The sequence below is a fragment of the Polistes canadensis genome, unplaced genomic scaffold (assembly GCF_001313835.1).
Source record: "Polistes canadensis isolate GaletaPanama2010 unplaced genomic scaffold, ASM131383v1 scaffold_156, whole genome shotgun sequence".
NCBI lineage: Eukaryota > Metazoa > Arthropoda > Insecta > Hymenoptera > Vespidae > Polistes > Polistes canadensis.
The window spans coordinates 341,763-364,418 of record NW_014569703.1 but is presented as its reverse complement, the minus strand read 5'-3'; the positions used below and the strand labels follow the sequence as shown (position 1 = coordinate 364,418).

At 33.6% G+C, this 22,656-nt stretch overlaps 4 protein-coding genes across 8 annotated transcripts; 1 reads left to right on the top strand and 3 right to left on the bottom strand.

Moving 5' to 3' along the window:
* Positions 1 to 990: 990 nt before the first annotated feature.
* LOC106788894 (phospholipase A-2-activating protein) lies at positions 991 to 4,970 on the bottom strand. Its single transcript, XM_014752594.1, has 7 exons — positions 4,906 to 4,970; positions 4,530 to 4,745; positions 3,519 to 4,388; positions 3,126 to 3,456; positions 2,785 to 3,025; positions 2,249 to 2,670; positions 991 to 2,165 (listed from the first exon to the last, which is right to left on the bottom strand). The coding sequence occupies exons 2-7, from the start codon at positions 4,664 to 4,666 to the stop codon at positions 1,839 to 1,841; spliced, it is 2,328 nt and encodes a 775-aa protein (XP_014608080.1). The 5' UTR covers positions 4,667 to 4,745; positions 4,906 to 4,970; the 3' UTR covers positions 991 to 1,838.
* A 314-nt stretch (positions 4,971 to 5,284) lies between these two features.
* Positions 5,285 to 8,184, top strand: LOC106788897 (solute carrier family 35 member E1 homolog). The gene is made up of 3 exons (XM_014752599.1): positions 5,285 to 5,899; positions 6,216 to 6,424; positions 6,507 to 8,184. The coding sequence occupies exons 1-3, from the start codon at positions 5,572 to 5,574 to the stop codon at positions 7,020 to 7,022; spliced, it is 1,053 nt and encodes a 350-aa protein (XP_014608085.1). The 5' UTR covers positions 5,285 to 5,571; the 3' UTR covers positions 7,023 to 8,184.
* LOC106788895 (glutamate receptor-interacting protein 1) lies at positions 7,562 to 11,243 on the bottom strand. Of its 2 annotated transcripts, XM_014752596.1 has the most exons (6): positions 9,993 to 11,243; positions 9,762 to 9,892; positions 9,369 to 9,689; positions 8,953 to 9,272; positions 8,662 to 8,886; positions 7,562 to 8,526 (listed from the first exon to the last, which is right to left on the bottom strand). In XM_014752596.1, exons 1-6 carry the CDS (start codon positions 10,510 to 10,512, stop codon positions 8,205 to 8,207), a joined length of 1,839 nt encoding a protein of 612 aa, XP_014608082.1. In that variant the 5' UTR covers positions 10,513 to 11,243; the 3' UTR covers positions 7,562 to 8,204. The 2 variants fall into 2 exon arrangements, with proteins under 2 accessions (XP_014608082.1, XP_014608081.1); XM_014752595.1 differs by having other exon boundaries at positions 9,369 to 9,892.
* A 614-nt stretch (positions 11,244 to 11,857) lies between these two features.
* LOC106788901 (serine-rich adhesin for platelets-like) lies at positions 11,858 to 22,578 on the bottom strand. Of its 4 annotated transcripts, none has more exons than XM_014752603.1 (7): positions 22,062 to 22,578; positions 16,727 to 20,682; positions 16,278 to 16,379; positions 15,765 to 15,898; positions 14,136 to 14,630; positions 13,798 to 14,052; positions 11,858 to 13,678 (listed from the first exon to the last, which is right to left on the bottom strand). In XM_014752603.1, exons 1-7 carry the CDS (start codon positions 22,142 to 22,144, stop codon positions 13,472 to 13,474), a joined length of 5,232 nt encoding a protein of 1,743 aa, XP_014608089.1. In that variant the 5' UTR covers positions 22,145 to 22,578; the 3' UTR covers positions 11,858 to 13,471. The 4 variants fall into 4 exon arrangements, with proteins under 4 accessions (XP_014608089.1, XP_014608091.1, XP_014608092.1 ...); XM_014752605.1 differs by having other exon boundaries at positions 16,745 to 20,682; XM_014752606.1 differs by lacking the exon at positions 16,278 to 16,379.
* Positions 22,579 to 22,656: the final 78 nt, after the last annotated feature.

Sequence of the window (22,656 nt, the reverse complement as noted above, 5' to 3'; positions counted from 1 at the left end):
TAATGTTTTTAGCTATGAAATATTCTTTAATGAACAAATTGCAATAGATCAATCACAATCTGTAGTTAAAATAAACATCACTGTTTAATGTACTAAGTTGGAGGTACAAAATTGAAATTAATGGTCTTGTACTCAACTGTTAAGCTGTGTAAAGTAATATGATACTCAAATGTAATTTTTTATGTAGTTTTTCAATACACTGAAGTGACTTACCTTACAAAGGGTATTCTTAATGCGTTCTGGTTTGAAAGATGCAAAGGGATTTGTGCATATTTATCTAAAGTATATATGCCAGGGTCTTAAAGCAAGATGTTTAGGGATCATCTTATAGCGTTTCAGTTTATAATGGATACGAAAGATATAACAACAAAAATTATTTTTAAAATATTGCAAGTATCAGAACACAAAGAATACAATCGATATTATTAATTGTATCTGATATTGTTGATACAAAGTAGTGAAAGACAATGGTTCCTGAAAATCACGTTACTACAGAACGCAGAATAGTGTTGGTCATTCAAATTTTTTATGAAGATTTTCTAAGCAACCGTCTTGCTCTTGTGCATCAATATTAAGACCAGAATGCAGCTATTTATATGCTATAAGCAATCCGTATATTCAATTGGATTCTTAATTGTACGAAACGGTAATGTTTCCATTATCTTTCAGATCTCAAATATATATTAAAAGTTATTTTTATATATATAAAAAAATATAAAAAAAAAAAGAAATAAAAAAGTTACATTCACATTCCCATTACGAGCCAAAATGGCTTGGTACACTGTGTAACTATCTTTCGTACGTTATATGTACTGTTCATCAAGCGTAATAGAAATTAATGAATGTATACTGTGAATGTTATTTTTCATATAATTAACTGCAAAGATATAATAACTATTTCTTAACTATTGCAAGAGTAAATTGATATACAACTAAGAAAATATATATTTGACGTTAATGTAATAATAATATTCTACTATCACACTGTTGTCTGTTGTATGTTTAAAGGACAAATGTCCAAGAAAATTTAATCAAATATTACGTATATTACATAAATTATTTTATATTCATCGTTGTATATATTTTGACTAATTTCATTAGAAATACAACCTATCTTATCCGAGACAAATAAAGGACTGTCATTTTAGTAAATTAATTTTCCTTGTTTTAAATGACATATGATGTAGTTTTACGATATAATAAAACTAAATAGATCGTTCAAAAAATATCAATAAATCGTTATCGATTATTCATATTCATTGCATAAACGGTCAAATGAATGCTGTTTAATTAAGTAAATTAATATTTAATAAATAAATTAAACGTACTATCTCATTTAAAAATTTTCACATTTGTATAAATATAAGTATAATTGTATATTACGAGTTATTATTTATCATCAGTCTACTATGAATTGTCTGTATCACGTACAAATTTGATTAATATGATACATTTTTTGTAACCGTATATATCAGTTTATAAATACTATCAATTATTATTTGAACATCTTTATGAGACTATATTTAATTCATTTATAATAAAACATATATATATATACATATATTAGAAAATGATATGTAAACAGATCTATTTTATTTAATAGAAAAGATCACATATTTTATGTATAATGTTGTTTCTTATTTGTAGTATCCAATTTATAAATAATTTAAAGAACAATTTAACAATAATTAATTGTATTATTTTGAAACAAGAAATATATATATGCTGAAAATCATAAGTTATAAAACTATTTGTTCTTTCTTTTTTCAGTATGTATATAAATTATTGAACAATCTTGCAAGTAATTACCTGTATGGAGGAAATTATAAGTCAAACATTTAAGTAATCAAATCTATAATTTGTTTTGAACAGTTAGCTACTTTCTTTTGAATATTAACATCATGTGCATTTTCAGACATAGTTTTTAGTACGTCGAGTATTTTTTCTGATTGACGCACAGCTTTAATTAATTCATTACGCTCATCTGGATTCAGTGTAGCAGCCAACAGAGTTCCTAGTCCAACAAGGGCTCTAAATACAGCTTCAGGTTCATTAAAACGAGGAAGTACCATAAACATTGTATTTAAAATTCTTATCTTACCAGATGTATCATTACATTTATTAAGTGCAACTATCAAATTCAACATATAAGTTGATATTGCGATCTGGAATAAATAGAAATCATTTTTATTTGCATTCTTTTATATATATTTTTAATTACAAATATTATAATATTTTGTTTTCATACCTGATTCTGTTTATTTCCAAGAGAATTTAAATTACATACTGCTTTTAATATATCATCTTTGTAGGAGAGACAAAAATTTTCTCCTTTTTCATGATGGAACAAATTTGCTAGTAATCTAAATGTAAGCATTTGATTTGAAGCTATTGCTCCAGGTTTAATATGTTTGTCTATTATTTTTAATATATCTGGTGTACTTATTTGCTCATTTATATCTTTATGGAGTACTGCAAGACGTGCTATATCAAGAGCTGGAAATACAAGGTTCTCAGGCCACTTTAAAATTTGATTTAATATATCAACAGCATCAGCTATAATATGTTTTTCATGTATCTTATTTTCCATCAAGCGTTTTATTATTTCTAATTTTGCTTCGGATATCTTAGAAGTACATTCTTGTTTTGCGTTTAATTCACTCAATTTATCTAAAAAAAAAAAAAAAAGAAATATTTTATATATATGTATTTTATCATTCAAATGATAAATTGTGTATAAATAATATATCTTTTTATATACTAAATAAGGAGAACTTGGCTTACCGATTATAGCAAGTAAATTGGCTTGTTCTAATTTTAAATATTTCATATGTGGTATATAAGAAGGACATGCAGAGGAAAGACTTGAATAACTCTGATTACTTCTGGAGGAAGATTCTGATGGACTATCAGTTATGTTAGATCCAGGAATATATCTGTTTCCTCCCGTAAATGGATCTATATATTGAACACTATCATTTAAGATAGGAATTTGTTGAGAATTTTTAATTATGAAATTTGCAACCTAAATATATATAAACATAAACGATTATAATAATAATTAAAAAATTAGGGGGTATCGAATGTATATTTATTTAATAGTTGAAATCTTTAGTAATTTATACCTGATCCAGGAACAATTGACTAAGATCGTTATCATGAAGGAATTTTTGTGCGACAACCCAAGGATCCTGACCATTATTATATGGCAGTTTTAAAGGTGGAACACCATCTTGTATATCTACTGAGAAAACATAATCGTATTCTATTCCATTGTAGAGTTGTTTTCCAGATGTAGCAGTACTACCACCAGATGCTCCCACCACATTTCCAATTAATATCCATCTTTGTTCATTTTGTGACCAACTATATGCTACGACATTATTCCCATTAGATATCATTTTGGTTTGTCCTTCTTTTTGACCAGGTTGCTCTAATGCCTTAGCGTCGGGTAAACTATAACAAACGAAATATTATTATTTTTTACTTAAAATTGCAAAATATTCGTCTATACTTACTCCTTTATTTTTAAACCTCCTAATTCTTGCTCACTATTAATTGTTGTTTTAGCAACTTCTTCTTCAAATTGTTGTAATGTTTTAATTGAAGCATATCTTTCCGGAATTGGCGAAAATATTCTAACAATACTATCGGAACTACCAGAAACTATATCACCATTTGGTAATAAATCTATACACCATACTGATTGTGTAGGTAAAGTAATAATCTGATCTATTTCACCATTTAACCATACTCTGATAGTACGATCTTCGCCAGAAGTAAAAACATAAGAGCCATTTGTTAAAGCTGTTATACTATAAATATAGTTTTCATGCCCACTATAATTTCCTAAACAGGTTCCAGAAGTACTATTCCAATGTCGTACTGTACTATCATTAGAACATGATAAGAATTCACTGTCTTTTATAGGTATAATACCACGAACACAATCACTATGACCAGATAATTTAAATTTAATAGAACCATCCTTTTGCCATACTATAATCAATTTATCAGCAGACCCAGTTACTATGTTACCGTCCATTAAGTCTGTAACACACCACACTGCTGCGGTATGGCCTGTTAAAGTTATCAAAGGATTTGTTAAATCCTTAGTACTCCATAATTTGGCCGTCATATCCCAAGAACTCGAAAGAAAGGTATTTTCTACTTTTCCAGTTCTTAAATTAGATACTGTATTCTGATGTGCTTTTATAATATGGAATGGTTCTATCTGATCTTGTTCATAGACACATATAGTGTTGTCATTGCTTCCAGTTATAATTAAACCTTTAGGATTTTGCTCGGATGGATTTATGACGCAGACAGAACTGACAAAATTAGTGTGTCCCTTTAATACTGCTGTCTCAATATAATCCTTTCCATTCCTGTAATTATTTTTAATGCATATATTCTGTTTCTTTTTTTATATAGATATATATATATATATCTTTTTATATAATTTTTATCGTATAATAAATAATATATTAAATTTGAAATAAAATGAAAAAAAAATAGAGGTTAAATACCCGCTTGGTTTCCATACGCGAGCAGTTTTGTCTCGGGACGTAGAAACTATGGATCCATCTGCGAAAGTTGCTATTGCTCTCACATCCGATGTATGCCCAAAAAGTACACTACTTAATTTATATGATGTTTTAGCCATGGTAACAACACATAAGAAAAATCACAGATCATCCGATTCACGAACGAGTATATGCATATATACATAAACGAGTTCTATCCTACAAACATCGAATAGTTAGAATCTTTACTCATGCGTGCTTATTACACTACTGTATTATTTCTATAATTATTTGTAATCAAATTGTTAATTTAACGTGTAAGCACGTAATCGAGTTTTAAAAATAATTATATTAATATTAATCAAAATAAAAATCTTACCTAAAGGAAAGAGAGAAAAAGAAAGAAACAATTATTCGAGACTTATCTAAAAGCATAAATGACAAAAGTGTATAATTTGATCGAACAACCAATCATAAGCATTTCTTTTTTACTTGTTTCTAAAAACTAACGTATTGACTATATATATACGATTTAATATTAACAAAAATTTAAAATAGTTAAACAATTGTGTTATTTTAAATTATTTTGTATTAATAAAATTATATTAATTATTGATAGATTTGAAAAGTATTAGAATATATCGATTAACGTATCGATTAACGATATCGTTAATCGATATATTTTATGGACAAATCGGCGGGAAATTTTGATTGGATAATACGAAGATCAAAGGTGAAAAATGTCAAGCGATATAATAAAGTATAGATACAGAAAGACAAATGTCAAAATGGCTGAGATGCATTGTTTTCCGTATATAGAATTCTATGAAATGTGTGTTGTTAAGTTGAATTATTTGATCGATTAATAATCATGAAAGTAGCGCCACATGCAGTATGCGTCAAACTAGCTGGGTAACCCTTTTACCAGTGACTAGCAGTGACCTTACAGTTAAATGTTGCGCATTGTTTAAGTTCATTTGAGTTTATGCGCGGAAGTATGTGTTGCATTAGGCTAAAGTAAACTGTTAACTATTTCTTTAACATCATGGACGACAAACAGAATAGTCGCAAAGTGTTAACTATTCTTTTTCTGTGTCTGCTATGGTACATAGTATCTAGCAGCAGCAATGTCGTCGGCAAGATGGTACTTTCCGATTTTCCATATCCACTCACGGTGACAATGGTACAGTTAACCTCAATCACAGTTTACTCCGGTCCATTTTTCAATTTATGGGGTGTACGCAAGTCTCCTTCCAATATTCCTTGGAGTTATTACTTGCGTTTAATCGTGCCTTTAGCACTTGGCAAATTTCTTGCCAATGTGTTCAGCCACGTCAGCATTTGGAAAGTACCCGTGTCATATGCCCACACTGGTATGTAATAATCTTGACACGTGCTTATTTTATGGCGCGTACTTTAAAAATACATTCTTTTGTTGTAAACATTTATAAATGATTATATTTATCTTTCTATACATTGTTGATTAAGTATATGATTTTCCTTTTCTCAAACATATTGAAACTTTCTCAATTCGTTTCTTAATTTTTATTGAACAATTTTATAATATATTGTTTTATTAGAATTAATATTTTCTTCTGAGTATATTAATAGAATTTTATTAAATTCTATTTATAAGCTTGTATATTTTTATTAGTACTACACATTAATAAAAATTTGGCTCTTTCCCAGTGAAGGCTACAATGCCACTCTTCACAGTGATTTTGTCAAGAATAATTTTACGAGAAAAACAAACTTGGAAAGTTTATCTTAGTCTTGTACCTATTGTCGGAGGTGTGGCCATTGCAACATTAACAGAACTTAGTTTCAACATGATTGGTCTAATAAGTGCTTTAGCATCTACAATGGCATTTTCGTTACAGAATATATACTCTAAAAAGGTGCATATAATTTGATGATACATTATATTTTTATTCAACGAAATATAATGTTCAAATGAAAACAAATACTTTTCTTCTTTAGGTGCTGCATGACACAGGAGTTCATCATTTAAGACTTCTACTTATACTAGGACGTTTAGCTTTGTTCATGTTTTTACCAATTTGGATATTTCACGACTTGATAAATCTATTACATGATCCCGTTACAAAAACAGCAGTAAATATCTCATATAACATACTAGGATTATTATTTCTAGATGGCATACTTAATTGGTTACAAAATATTATAGCTTTCTCCGTGCTTTCAATAGTAACACCATTGACCTATGCAGTTGCAAGTGCTAGCAAACGTATATTTGTTATCGGAGTAACATTATTTGTATTAGGTAATCCAGTGACATGGATAAATGTGCTTGGTATGGCTATGGCCATTTTAGGAGTATTGTATTATAATAAAGCCAAATATGATCAACGTCAAGAAAAAGACAAAGACAGTAGTGTACTTCCGAAATATTATAATGTAAATCGCAATGGTAATAGTAATTCTTCTATACCTAATGGATGGGGTAGTAAGAGAAATCAATTATTTGCAGTTTAGTATTTGATTTTTTTAAAATATGAATTATATATCTCTTAAAGAATATTCATTTTCTTATGACAATGAGAGTAGATTGAATCTGTTTAACAAATTAAAAACTCATTTTACAAAAGATTACTCAAGATAACATACAACTTCTGCATTCAGTAAAATGATCCCATCGATAAAATAGGATGATAAAGAATGTTTATATATATATATATATATATTTCAATTATTTGTCTTGCACAAAAAGAGCTGTAAAGGTTTATAGCGTCGAGGAGCAAAATATAAGCAAGCTAGTTCTTAGCTGTTTTATACGTTCGTATTGGAAAAAACAGTATTATATTGTTAACAACTTCTCAAGTATCTTTGAATTCATGACGCGTTTATTAATTTTTACGAGTTAGCATTATCAGTAGCTATGATTGTTCTGCGTTTCGTTTAACTGTTTTTAGATCTTCATTTTTAAAATTAATTTTGAGTAGTATTATGTAGGACTTATATAGATGGTTCTAAAATAATGTATTTTTTAATTGTAAACAATTTAACTGCATCTTTTTTAAAAGTCGAACCTGCTGGTAAGGTAGGATTATATAATCTCCAATGCGCATGGATCTTTTTAAAACAGCTGATTGCTGGTACAATTAGCAACGATTAGTTAAATATTAAAACTTAATTATACAATTAATAAATTGACATTTGCGATAATAATGAGTTGTTAAATCTAATTTAAGGCTAATAAGAGTATTGGCCATAGACGAGTTTCCTAGCTTGTAATGCATTCATTACGAGCGTGTAATTTTTAATAAGTAATGCATGATTTTGCGTTTCTTAAAATATTATCCTGTTACAATGTAACATTGACTATTTGTAGATATGCGTAATGGTTATAAATGTACAGGTACATTAATTTGAATATTAGATTAATTTAAACGAATGTATCTCTTAATTTTTGCACTTCTATGAATATGTATTCGTTTACATACTTCCAACAAAGACATTGTACAGTTGGTGTGTTATGAATCAGCGCGAAGTATGTATGAGTGAGAAAAAATTGTATGCAGGAAAAGATGTTCTAGTTAAAAGCAATCTATAGTAAATTTATTTTTATAAATAAACACATGCGTACAAAAATATACCAGAGATATTAGTATCGCAGCAGCATCATTCATATTAAATAAACTACTTTGTCATTACGCCCTACAAAGTTTTTACGATGTCCTGAGGTGATAGTGGCCTAGCCACAGTTAAATCTAAACGTGGTCCAGCAGCGGCGATTAATGGTACGGCCAAACAACAATCGCATTCTTCTGTATTTGCTTCGTTTACACGTAGAATTCTGTCGTATGGTCGCAAAACTCCGTCGCAAGGTCCACCGGGTCTCAAACGATTTATATATACGCCACGTTCGTAAAGTCCATCGGAAACTGAAAATCCGAAGTCTTCATAAACTGGATCCTTGTGCAGTGATACGTGTATTATTTGTTGAGGTCTATTGTCTGATACCCCGTGTTCTTGAGAGCTAAAATTTATTATATTGTTTAACTTATCTCAATATTTATATGTCAAATATTTTACATAGACATTAACAAAATATCTGTATTATTTTTTCTTTTCGTTAATAATAATACAATAATTTTTCGATGCATTTTAATACTTTTGATAAGGTGGTGTCGGAGGATCTAATTGTCCACTGTCCACAGAAACCGCATCCCACAATCTCAATATTTCCGGGCCTGCTCCGCTACTTTCTCCTAATTCTCCCCAAGAATCCACCGCGCTATCGACACTTGGCAAACTTTCTCTGGCAGAACGTAAAATAGTTGGAGGATACTGAGTAGGTACTGTATCACTTCCTATACTTGATTCCTTGCAATAATCTCTATAGAATGTGAAATTCGAATAATGTTTCTGATCATTTTACAATAATTATGTATATATGATTTACCTTGTTTCCGAAAGTGGATCTGATTTTCTTACAGTCAAAGCAACAACAGAACTTCCTGGTCGGTGAAGTAATTGCGCTGCTTGTCTTAAATCACCGGCATCTAATTTTTGATTGTCAATAGCTAATATACGATCTCCTGATGCTAAACTACCTGTTCTATATGCGAGAGAACCTTTGCGGACTTCGGTAATTACTAAATCTTCGTTTACAGTAAGTCCTAAATCAGGATGCCCACCAAGAGGTCTTGCAACTCTTACAGTAAAAACACCAGAATTAGGTACAACTGGACCACCCACCTTGTATTCCGTAACAAGTTCAATCTGTTGAAAAACATTCGATTATATATAAAATTGAAAATTACATGTGCTCGATACAAATTTCGAACATTTGTAAATTCGAATATTGAGATCCATTACCATTTGTGAATTTTCTAAAATATCAGCCACATCTGTAGGTTTTAAGTCGCGTAATATAGTACGATTAATAGCGATTGCTCGATCACCGGGTAAAAGAACACCGCTTTGTTCGGCGGGACCACCAGCTTCCAAGAAGTTTATCACATAATTCATACGATCTTCCGTTTGTTTCAAAGCGAGACCAAAACCCCTATGATCGGGTCGAAGTATTACCGTCAAACTTTCCTTCGTTTGCAAGGTTTGGTTCGAGCTTTGTTGCACCTGAGGTTGGGCTCTTCTTTTAACCGTTCTCCCTGATGTACTTTGTAGTCTTGGTAGAATCTGTAATTTTGCTATACGACAATTCTCCGAAGTATTTCTCAATAATTTAGCTGCCGTGACAGCATCCTGTACCGGTGTATCGTCTACCGCTAAAAGTTTGTCTCCTGGTTGTAACGCGCCACAACGATCTGCTGTACTTGCTGGTCGAAGACTCTCGATGTAAACTCCGTTAGATATTTCCCTTACGGTTAAACCTAATTCTCCTGTAATCGTAACGTTAAATATTGTATAGACAAAATAATACGTCTATACGAGATTTCAGGTAGTAAGGAAGTTACATTTGAATAGATCGAAAGTCCGTACCTGAGAGTCCACGTTCGAGCTGAACCAAGAGTGGACCAGACGTTGCTGCTCGTGCTTCGTCCATGTTGGCGACATCGTATTCGATGGTTAAAGAAGCTACAGGTGAATCTGAACTTCTTCTAAGTGCTCTTTGAGCTTCGGCTAAAGATAAACCGCTCAATTCGGTATCATCTACCGCAAGTAATCTGTCACCAGGTCTAACTCTTCCTTCTTTTGCAGTTGGACCATCCGCTTTCATTCCCGTGACAACGAGAGCTCTGGAAACTCCACCGCGTAGAGTGACACCAAGGCTCCCACCCTCGCGTTCTACTCTAACTTGTGCGACTTTAGATGATACACTTGACGGTGACGATATATTCCCGTCTTGTTCGTCGAGAAGCAAAAAACTTGGGGGATGGAAAAGAAGTGGGGGCACTTCCTCTGCCCTACCGGAATCCGAACTTGCCGACGTGGCTACGCTACCAGGTCTGGCTCGACTTTTGTGCGACCTCATCGTCGCCAATCTTAAGGAACTGAACATCCTCTATGTTGTCTTATACTTTTGTCAAACTTTAACAGATCTTATCGATTCATGCACGAGCTTATACAGCAAATTCAAATGATTATTCGCGTTACACGGCATCAAACGACAAATTTTATAATAAAAATTTATGCGATCAGACTATCAAGACGTTCATTATATGAAAGATAGATTCCAATATCGCTTTCCACTTTCTAAATTACGATATCAAAAGAAATTAACGAATAAACACTAGCGTCACATGTATATGCCGATAACTTTTTCATTTATCTTCGTAAACGTTGTTCTCTCGATATCTTCCTTAGACGTTTGATTGTTTTCATCTACGAAATGGCGTCGTTTTTATCGAAAATATATCTTGCTGGACAAGAACACAAAACGAATTTTTCCGATAACATTATACGTAATATCTTCAAGCAAACACATTTTGATTTATTCACGTACGGTAAGAATAAAACTCCTACCGCAAAAACACTTTGAACGAAAACGAAAACGAAAAGGGAAAGATAAGAAAAGAAAAAAATAGAATAGGAGGGTTTGATTGTTTGAAGATACTCTTGGAAGAGATTCACTTAGCGGGAAAAATTTGAAAACAATAATACATCCGTCCGTCTCGTTTCGCGAGGTAAATGATCTCTCTCTCTCTCTCTCTATCTCTATCTCTCGCTCGCTCTCTCTCGTTTCTTTATTTCTCTCTCTTTTTCTCTTTTTCAGTGAATTATTTGTTAAGAACTACAGTGCTCCTTCCGAACGAAACTCGTTAGAACCAAGAAGAGGACTGTAACGACTCGCGATGGATCTCGAAAATAGCTCTCCTCGATGTAGGGCCGCAATCGCGGGAGTAAACGCTAAATTCTATTTATAACGCAGCAACGAGATCGCCTTCGGTAGTATCTTTGAACATTCGAATTGATGCAACGAACTGCGGCCCTGTGTATTTGCCTGGACGTACTACGTTTCTTCGACCGTCGAACGAGATTGTACTTATGGCTGCACCTACACGTTTTAATGCTTTTAAGTATCTTAAGACCAGATATGGTTGATTCGCATGTTAAATGTATTTGCTCATCCTAGCTTTTAATATTTCTATTTGTGGTTATCGACTCTCTTGCTTTACCTTCCATTCTCTTTACTTTCAAACTCTCTTCATGCTGGAGCTCTTGATTATCTTCTCTTCTTTCTATACATACTATCCAACTAGTTTTACACTCTTCTTGTCTTGTCATTTATTTGTTTTTTTCTTTTTTTTTTATATATATAAAGTCGTTAAACATATAATACATTATTTCTTTTTATAGAATCTTCTTGAAGCACATAATTTATTACAAATTGTCAACAACAATAATATTATAAATATAATTGTCGCTTTTATTTATTTCTTATTTATTCATTCGTGAAAATTCGACGACAGTACTACTATCACGGTAGCACGAAACAACGCGCAGGTGTTACGAATTGCATTAGGACGAAAGAATCGTTCTAAAATTATCTTCGAGACTTTTATATCTGCGTAACGCGATGCGCATTGTTTTCATTTTATTTCTTTTTTACTTTCGATCTCGCGCGAATCGAAACGCTTTTCTCAACATTTAAAATTTGTTTATATATAAATATAAATAGATATATACTATATATATATATATATATATATGTATGTATGTCTGATCACAAGATACGTTTTACTACATATTTTCTTAATAGATAGAATATTTCAGAAATATTTTAAAACGTTCATTTTAATTCTTTCTTCGCGTCTGACAAATGTTTCCAGATGACACTTTTTTTTCCCCTATGTTTTTTTCATGATTTAGAAAGAAAGTAAAAGAAAGTAAATGAAAGAAAGAGGAAGCGAGTAAAATATAGAGATAAAGAAGAAAAAGAGAGAAAAGGAAGAAGAAACAGAGTCTGTCGGTTCGGAAGCTTATGCCAATTTGCCAATTCCTTGGCGGTCTAAAATTAGCGCGTAGTTTGCGAGAAGCTAAATGTACGAGCGGAAGACTGAAGAGGGAAAAGGATAAGTTGTCGGCCAAACGAAGAGAGTATGAAAGAAAAGTGTGAGTGGGAGATGAATCTATAGGAGAAAACATCATCAACTTGATGTATTGCAAAGAAAGTGAAAACAAAGCTTTTAGATGAGATCAAATTATAGAAATAATAAATACATGTAAATTTCGGAAGTAAGTAATAACAACAAATATTTTCGTGAATAAAGACAAAAATGATAGCAAACAAGTTTAAAGACTCGAGACTCTGTCTAATAAGGTACTCCGATATTAATAACTTGGCTACGGTAAAGTGAAGCCAAGCGTTATAATAATCGTATGACAGTTGGATAATTATGCATCTCCGGAAACTCGACGACAACGAACGAATATTGAAATCATTCGAGTTTCTTGTACTTTCTTCTTAACATGTTTATATATTGTTATAGCAATATATGCGTTTGTAAGTTAATTTCAATACTTTTTAGGATTATTAAACGAAACAAACTTATTACGGAATACAGATAAAACTCATTATATCAGTGTAAAAAAGGAACAAAAATCGTATATTCCTTTGCTAATGACTATGCTAATATATCATATTGTGACTAAAGTCGATAAACGATCCATCGTATAATGTGTCCGACGTTACTTACGTTTAAAAAAAGATGAAGATCAAATTTCTAATCCCGACATATATTATACTAACATATGTATCATCTCGCGTTCGTCTAATTGTAAGAACATTTAATAAAAGAATTTCACGATAGAAGAAACGATTCTCGTGGGTGTTATAACGCAAAGAAAATCTTCTGGACAATTTTACACCCGTCTAAACGCGATCGTTCTTTAATTTTATGATTTCTTTCGAAAAGAAATTTCCTAACGTCCAACCTTGCTCTTTAATAAATAATCGAGAAGACTGGAATAACGTTGAATGCGAAGAATATAAAATCTCTAACAAATTCTTTCGTATATCAGTCAGTTGCGTTTGGATTTGTATATGAAAATCCACGAAAAACACCTTGATCCATCGAAGATAAAATTTGTTCGGGTATAGGCGTGAGTCGTGGTCTTTCAGCTGTGAACGCCGTGTCGAAATATTTGGTATCCAAGGTATGTTCTAAAGCTGGTTTGAACGGAGGTTCAAGTTGTCTCCTTTCCAGCCGGTCCCAAGGCAAAGACTACGCAATAAGATTTATATAAAAATTAATCTATGCTAATTTGTGTTTTCATTGAATTTCAAGAATAACAAGTTCTATGATTTCCAACGCAAGGATTCATTTAATCATTGGGTAACTACCTGGAAGAAAGGATGTACTGCAATTTCGTGAGCGGGCGGCCTCTTTCCAGAATCTTTTTCTAGCAACAAGACTAGAATATCCGTTGCTTCTTGACTTAGATATCGAGGTATGAAAGGTCTCTCATTACAAATACTCCAAAACAATTCGTCCTCGTCGCAACCGGAAAACGGTGATTGTCCCGTTAACATTTCATATAACAATACTCCGTACGACCACCAATCCACAGCTTGATTATACTTCAATCCTTTTATAATCTATAATAAATATATATATATTATTTATAGTTAACTAATTGGAACGAAATGTATTTTCAAATGTCAGAGATAACGCAACCTACCTCAGGTGCCATATAATCTGGTGTCCCACAGAAGGTGTCGGCGGTTCTGTCCAGGAATATTTGTAATTTGCACATACCGAAATCGGCTATCCTAATGTGTCCTTCAAAGTCTAAGAGAACGTTATCGAGTTTAAGATCTCGATAAACGATACCCTTCTTATGTAAAAAATTCAAGCCGGACCAAATTTCAGCGGCATAGAAACGTGCACGAATTTCGGGAAATCGGCCAGATTTTTGTATATGAAACATTAAATCACCTCCGTTGAGATATTCCATGACGAAAAATAGATGCGAATCCGTTTGGAAAGTACAGAAGAGGTGGCAAAGATATGGATGCCTGGTAGCCAATGTAAGAACTTTACGTTCGATCAACGTACACTCGACGTCATCATCTTCGAGAACGACATCCTTTTTCAGGCATTTAACAGCATAAACGCATTCCGTGCCACGTAATTCTGATAGTAATACTTTACCAAAGCTTCCTTTACCCAAGACCTAGAAAATAATAAAGGATTAACATTATTGGTAAAAGGAACGATTAAACGAATTCAAATAGTTGACATTTGAATGCAGACGCGATGACCGCGGTTGTCCTTTAGATTCCACACACACACATACACCTTAAATTTGAAGCTCGTAGAACCTACACGAATATTAAAGTTATAAATAATACGTTACGGTATGCTAAATTGGTGAGATCTATTTGCGGCTTTAGTACAAAACCAACGGTGCTTTGAGAATAAAGACGATGAAACTTAGGAGATTGATGTAAATCTTATCTATCTTGAATGCTAAACAAACGGTGAAGTCTCTGGCATTTGCGGTAATTCTTCCAACATAAACCCAAAGAGAAAACTCTGATGATTGTTCGCACTTAATACTCTGGATTATTTTCTAACGATTCTTTGTGAATCAACCGATTTCTTCGGTGTAAACACACGTGATTCAAATTAGTCTTCGCGTGGAAGTTTAACAGACAGTGCCAAGGAACGCGTCTCGCGCGTATCGACCCTCATATTTTCACGACCGTGTCTGTTTGTTAAACTTATATGAATTATAGATCGTTTTCATCGATACTCGTGGTGGAACTATATTTGAGATCTAAAGTAATTGTAACATTTGTACGTTTGATATATTTTATAACAAATAGAAATTATTTCTATTTACTTCAAATCAAAATTTATCTATACGTGTATAAATTTTCTATTAATATAATAATCTAATTATGGGTATTGTATTGAATTAAAATTAAAAGAGAAAATAAGTAATTCTATTAAACACAGTTGAGATAATATTCTAGTTCGGGTCACTCTACGAGCCAATAATTCTTGCACATTTCTCTAAAGAAACATTTCTAGCAACCTTGGCAAAGAATGACGTATTGAATTTAATTCTCCCACATGCTGAGGTAAATCTTTCTCTTTAGTCTGGTATCGCGTAAAGTATATCAGAGGTTGTTCACGATGCCTCGTGTGCTGTCAGGCACAGACAGCGGACAGATGTAACGTTCGAATAACAGTATAACGTTGTATTTTGCAATCGAGCCACGAATCGTAGCGCACTTCGACTTAATTCGTTCTATTTACGACAGGGGTAATGAGCGATCCTCATCTTTCTTCCAAGACTTACTTTGAGAAAGTTAAAATCCGTCACGGCGTACTTTTTGAATCTTGGCAGATTTATTGCCGGTGGTGTAATACGACCACTTGGAAAATGATCCGACGTATCCGTGTTCCTTTGGTTTTCCAACGATTGCGACGGAGCTGAAAACGAGACGCTAATGAGCGATTTGTAATGCGATAATTGAATTTCATTTCAATTTTAATTCGAGAACGTTAAGAAAAATGTTGATTAAATTGAAAAATATAATTTGTGGTCAATAAGTTAGTCGGTTAATAGCTTACACAGCTTTCCCCCATTTCCATCGGGTCAAGAATCGTTCTCAATCATTATATTAGGGTTGGTTATCAACAAGTATTATGCAAACGAAAGGAAGCCACCCTTTCCACAAGAATTCATTTTAAACGGTTCGTCATTTCCTCTAGTATAACAACAATACAAGAATAATATTCTTGCAAGTGTCTACGAGAAAACGAATAATATATAACCAAGTGTTACGTGCCCTTTCAAATCTATACTCACCCTTTTTAAGAGCTTGCAAAGCTTCGGCAACGAGTTTTTGATTCAATCCGCAAAGATTCCCTGTGAGTTTTTCACACTTTTTATGACAGGCCATATCGCAATCTGCACGAATTTATAAGTATAAGCGTATAACGTGAAACGTCATTGACAACAACATTTATATATCATCTAATTTGATATTATAAAAACGGAATAACATTGTCTTTCTCGATGCACCTTTAAACCGATTAACTGGTAAGAAATATGTGACTGAGGAGCGCGTTCTCCAAAAATCAAATTCAAATGATACACGTATTTTCGTAATAAATGAAATGTTTTAGCGAAACATGCTTAGTCATTTAAAATAGGATACGGAATAAAGGATAAGCAACAACAATAACACGTAAGGGTAGAAAATTCAAACGAGGTATATCAAAATAAGTAGTAGAGATTGATATTAGGATAAATACTGGAAATTCTTGGCGAACCGTCGAATCCAGAGTCGTTGCTTCTGGTCGAAGCCATCCTCTTGTGTTCCGGATCGTCATCCAATTCGGTGCAGGTTGATGCACTGCTACCATCGGTGCTACCGGTAGTAGCAGTACTGGCTGTACTTCCGGTACTGTCGCTACTCACAGATGGTGTTCGCGACTGATGTCTCCTTCTTTTGATCTTAGCACGTTTTACTTTTGAAAGATCTCTTGGCGTGGCCGTGAGTAAAGCAGATGGTGTAGTATAAAACATTCTTATTAAATCGATCGGTCTCTGAGTAGGCGAGTTCTTAGGACTTAATCTTGGCGACGATCTACTTTCCGGTGGTTTCAAAGTGTTCGTTCCTTCTTGACGAGTCTTTGATATCGTTTCGTTGCGCGATCCTTTGCTATCCTTTTTCTCATTTTTCTCATTTTTGTCCTCTTCGTTGGGAGCCATTTTAGAACTAGATTTTCTTTTCTTAACTATTTTTTTCTTTATCTTCGAAGATTCCGGACTACTTTGTTTACTATCGTTGGGTGTCGCTACGAGACTGGCTTCATTCGATGATGCCGGTGTCATTGTTTTCTCATTATCATCTCCATTAGAAAGATCGTCTTGATTGCCCCATTTTGAGATCAGTGAGATAGTCGAATTGGTCCATTCGTTGGTAGGTGTGCTAGGACTCTCATCTTCTTCGTCTATCTCAGGTTTTTCAATTTGATCATTGGTTAATGTCACTTCCAATACTCCGACAACGTTTATTATGGGTAACGAGATCTCGTTGACCGGTGTAGAAAGTTCCGATTGCAATTGAGTTGGCGTTGAGGATGATGACACTGTTGAAGATGAATTCTTATCCGATGATTCGATTCCTTTGATCAGGGGAGTTTTTCTTTTAACGGTCGAAGACACATCCTTTGACACGTCCTTTGACACGTCCTTTGATGGAGGTGGTGGTGGTATAGAAATCACAAGATCTGCTTTCTTACGTAATTTCTTTTTTTCTACTATTATCGTTTCCTTATTATTCTTTTCAATTGGAACTTTTGTTAATGTAATATCTTCTTTATTGTTGATAAGCTTGTTCTCGTCGAGAGGACTTTTCGCGATCGTTCTTCGCTTTTCGGGAAAGCTCGTAGTCGTTGTCGTAGTCGTCGTAATCGTCGTAGTCGTAGTCGTCACCATCGCTGCCGTGATATTACTGGACAAGTATGCCGGAGTGCTGGGTGCAATGCTTATTTTAAGATCACTTCCTTTTTCCTTATTGTCCGGTTGCCTTTTTATTGACGACGATGACGAAGATGATGCTGACGATGCTGATGACGAAGAAATCGATTCCACTTTGGGATCATTGACAGATTCTATTCGTTTTTCTGTTTCGTTACTTTTGATTTCGCTCCAAAAATCAATCGATTCGTTTGACTCGCTTTTCAAAACGCCATCAATCTTTTCGTTAATCGGCGTGTTAATTAATTTATCGTTAGTATCCGCGACAAATTTGGTATTTTGTTTTATTATCAAGGATGGGACTTTACCCAATACACCGTTCTGGAACGTAGCACCAGTTTTGTTAGTATAGGTCGAATCCGTTGGCATGTTTCGCGATAAAACGGTCGTCGTCATCGTGCCGTCGACCTCTTTCGTATTTCTCCCCGCCATAGCGGATTTACTCTTGTCTCCGGTCTTTATTAAATCGTCCTTAGTGTTATTCGATACGAAATCCTTATTATTCGCATTTAATTTCATTCCACGAATCTCACCGTCCTTGGACTTGGCAATCACCGAATCAATTGCGTTCGATTTCGCATCAACGGTAATAATTAAATTGGTCTCATCGGTTCTCTTCTCACGAGGAATCCTCTTCAAGGTTTCCCCTTTATCTATCGTATTTTTTGCTAATGACGTACCTCCGTCCTCGAGATTTTCAATTTTTGGTGTATTTGCCAGGTACTCTGGTGGTGCTCGTAACGAAAGCTCTGGCGCTTCTACGGCATTATTTTCATCCGTATTAATTTTAGACGGTTTTGGCAGCCACGATGCCTTCGGTGTAAGCACCGACGACACCGCGGCGCTGTTTTCAACCGTATCATTACGGATAACAATCCCTTTATTATTTATCGATGAATTATTATTTTCTATTTTATTCAATATCTTCTTTTTATCCGTATGTTCGATACCCGACAAGATAATATCGTTTTTCGTTTCTTCCTTTTTCTCATCCTCGATGATATCTTTACGAACTATTGATTTACATTCGTCCGTTTTATCAAGGACCTTTTTACGCTTCATATCGTCTATTTTTTCTTTCAATGTCTCCGAGCTTTTATCGATTGCTGTAATCGATTTCTTTTTTTCCGAACTATCTATTTTAATCGTTTTAACTTCGACGTTATCGTCATTCGACGTTGTCGTCGTCGTCGTCGTAGTCGTATCCTTTTTATTTTTTTTTATATGTACATCGTCCTTTAAATCCGTTTTATCATTAATTAACTTTTCTATATTTTTACTTTTATCAATTTTTGTTTCGGGTAATGCGACTTTGTTTTTAGATTCGTCGTTAAGTTTCAATGATTTATCTAATGGAGAAGTGTTCTCGTTAGTTTCATTACCAATTTCTAAAACTTTTTGTAAAGTATCCCTTACTCGAATCTTCAATAAATCTTTTTTCGAGAGTGCATCGACACCGTTAGTCATTTTCCGTTGAATTGAAACGTCAACGTCCTTAACGTCAACCTTTTTCTTTTCTTTATCGTGAGTTTTTAATGTAAGATATACGCTATTCCTCGATGTATCTTTGATATAGGGTTTACGAACTGGCAACACGATTTTAGTTTCAGTTTCATCGATGATACCATTTTCTGGTACCGTGGCAACGCCCCCAGTTTGCTTAACGTTAGCCAAAGCTTTTCTGGGAACAGGAATCCTAATGCTTTCTCTGAATTGTTCGATACTTGCTTTTTCCTCCGTATTATCCGAAATTGCATTAACCAAAATTGTCGACAAATCACCGACACTGTTGGACGCTTCGATTTTATAAACAGACTTTTCGGGTTTATTTGCCTCCTGATTTTCATCTTTCTTCGGGTCTTCTAAGTTAATCGTTTCTTCGTTAGAACGAATACTATCAGATCGTTTAACTTCAATCGCATCGTCTTCTTCCTTTTCCTCATCCTCAGTAGGCGATGGTTTTTCCAGAACCTTTTTCTTCTTTTTTATCTTCTTAAAAGTTTTCTTTACCTTAGATGCAGTCTCATTGTCCTCATCTTTAGTAGACTCTACAGATTCCTCGCTGTCGTCGAAAAAAGATGAAATTGATCTATGACCTCTGATAACACCTTTCCTGATCAAAGTACCTCTACGAACTTCATCCTCGATCTCAGCTTGTTCCTCGGCTACTAAATTATCCAAAACTTTTGCTTGGACTTGAGCATAAGCAACTTCTCGTTGAATTTGTTCCGCATCTAATTGAATATCGGCCGATGATCTTCTCCTTGTCATCCTTCGAGTTATCCTTCCTTGCATCGATTGGATATCCTGTATATTGTTTCCTCGATCAAGACTGACCTGATGATAAAGTCTCGTTCGAGTTTCTTCATCCTCGGAAGATTTTTTATCCTTTATCAAGAATTTTTCAACCAACAACTCGCCCACGCTTTTCTCGTGTTTCTCATTGTGCTCACGCAATGCCGGATTATCTTTCAAAGCTTGCGATCTTATTTTAATCGTTGGTCTATCACGTCGAAGCCGATTATTACCCCTTTGCCGATTTTCGTCTCTCGACGATAGTGTTCTCGGTGTTGATACATCGATATCTGCAGTATCGATTACTCGTCTCACCCGAGTAGTCGCTGTTGTCACCGGTGAATAACGTCGTAAATTGCTCAACGACGATTCCGTGATCGTCGACAGGTGTGGCGCGAATCTCGTTGACGACAGCGGATTGTGGAAACTTCTGTATTAATTTATTAATTATCGTTATTCCAACGAGCAGCATCATTTTACTTTTTTTTTTTTTTTAAATGATAATTAGATACGCGTTTTACGTAGATATAGTATTATCCGTTTTTTCTTTTTTNTTTAAATGATAATTAGATACGCGTTTTACGTAGATATAGTATTATCCGTTTTTTCTTTTTTTCTTTTTTTTTTTTTTTTTTTTTTTTTCTTTTTTTGCATTCGCTATAATTAATTGTAACTTGTAAACAAGTGTAAATTAATCTTGGCAGGTATATGCGCGAATGGTGGAGAAAAATTTATTTGTTTTATTTTATGTATATATATATTTATAGAAATAGACTTGAAAATTGAGCAAGTTACTTGATGGACGATTAAAAATAAACATAAAATAATACATTTGTTATGTAAATTTTGTTCTATTTTATATTAATAAGATTAAGGAAAATAGAAACAATAGGATAATACAAATTGGATCGTTCACATGTGACTGCCAAGCATCAATCGATCACAGCCCTTCGATCAGCCGTGTACACTCCTCAATGCCAAACGTTTATTTTTATACCACGTTACGTTATAGGACAACAGTGTTTCACGAACACTTGTTGGGTGCACGTGAAATACTAAAACTTCCGATTTGGCACACTACCATCGATACGATGTCGATCAATTAATGAATCGATTGAAGCATTGCTATTGGATAATGACAAATGACTCACGAAACGATACGTAGTACGTTAACTTCTTGTATATGCATAAGCAAAATATATAAATCAATTAAACCGATTCATAAACATCAATGAGATGTAAATATGATCTTAATAAAATCAATATCGGTATCGAGATATGAATTGTATTCCAAATTTTTTATATTAAATTTAATGTTGCAATATATTTTTCAAGAAAAAGTCTTGAAAAAAAGAAAGAAAAGAAAAATTCTGAAATAAAATGCAAAATGAACAAACGTAAAACGTATTTTGTTCGCGAGAAAAAAAAAAAAGAAGATCCGTTGAGCGTCATACCGAGTCTAAGAAAAAACGGTGGCTTGCAACCAAAAACATACAGCAAAAAATAAAATGCACGCCGAAGAAGAATGTGATAAACTAAAAGAAAAAGAACGAGATCGTAGAGAATCGTTTCGTGGAAATAAAAATGTACGCGGAAAAATACAAAATAAAGAATACAAAGGTATAATATTCTTGGTAGATTTTTATTATCTATCCTCTTTTATTATTACTTTATAAAAAAGTGGGGGTCACAGTAGAGTAGAATAAATTATTATATATGTTTCAAAATAATGTAACATTCGTGTTGAATGAGATGGAAGAAAAAATATTCTAAAGAGAAAATAACAAAAGATCATATTCTCATGCTTACCGTGGTATTCCAGTCATAAGAGAACTATGATTAGAAAATGCCCCTCCATAATAATAAGGTGTAGTGTCGCCGTAGTACGGCATCTTGACCACGTCTTTCTAATAACGTATGTTTGTTACTAATAATTCGACTTGGTGTGAAAAAGAGAAATAGTAGTCCCTGTTGAGGACAAAGAATAAATAAGAAAGGAAGGAAGGAAGGAATGAAGGAACGAACGAACAAACGAAGAGCCGGTTCGAGAGGAGACTGAACGCGTTATGCGCGGTTCTTGCCGGCTCAGGTGTACGACGAGGCGTTCTCACGGCTTGCGATGCCAAGACCGACTGATGTGAGTTTAAACCAGCGACCCAGTGTAATAATAGATTCCTAGTATGAGCCTTCCTACAGCCTAACTATATTACATAGACTCAGACAACTTCGTACATACAAACATTATTATTACTAATAATTACAACTCTTGAATACAACGATGGATACGTTTATGTGCGCGTATTATGAACGCGTGCACACATCCTTGTATAGTATTTATTAATAACTTTTTTATAATAATTAGAATCAAACGAAGACGCACGTAACATATATTTAATTGCAGGAT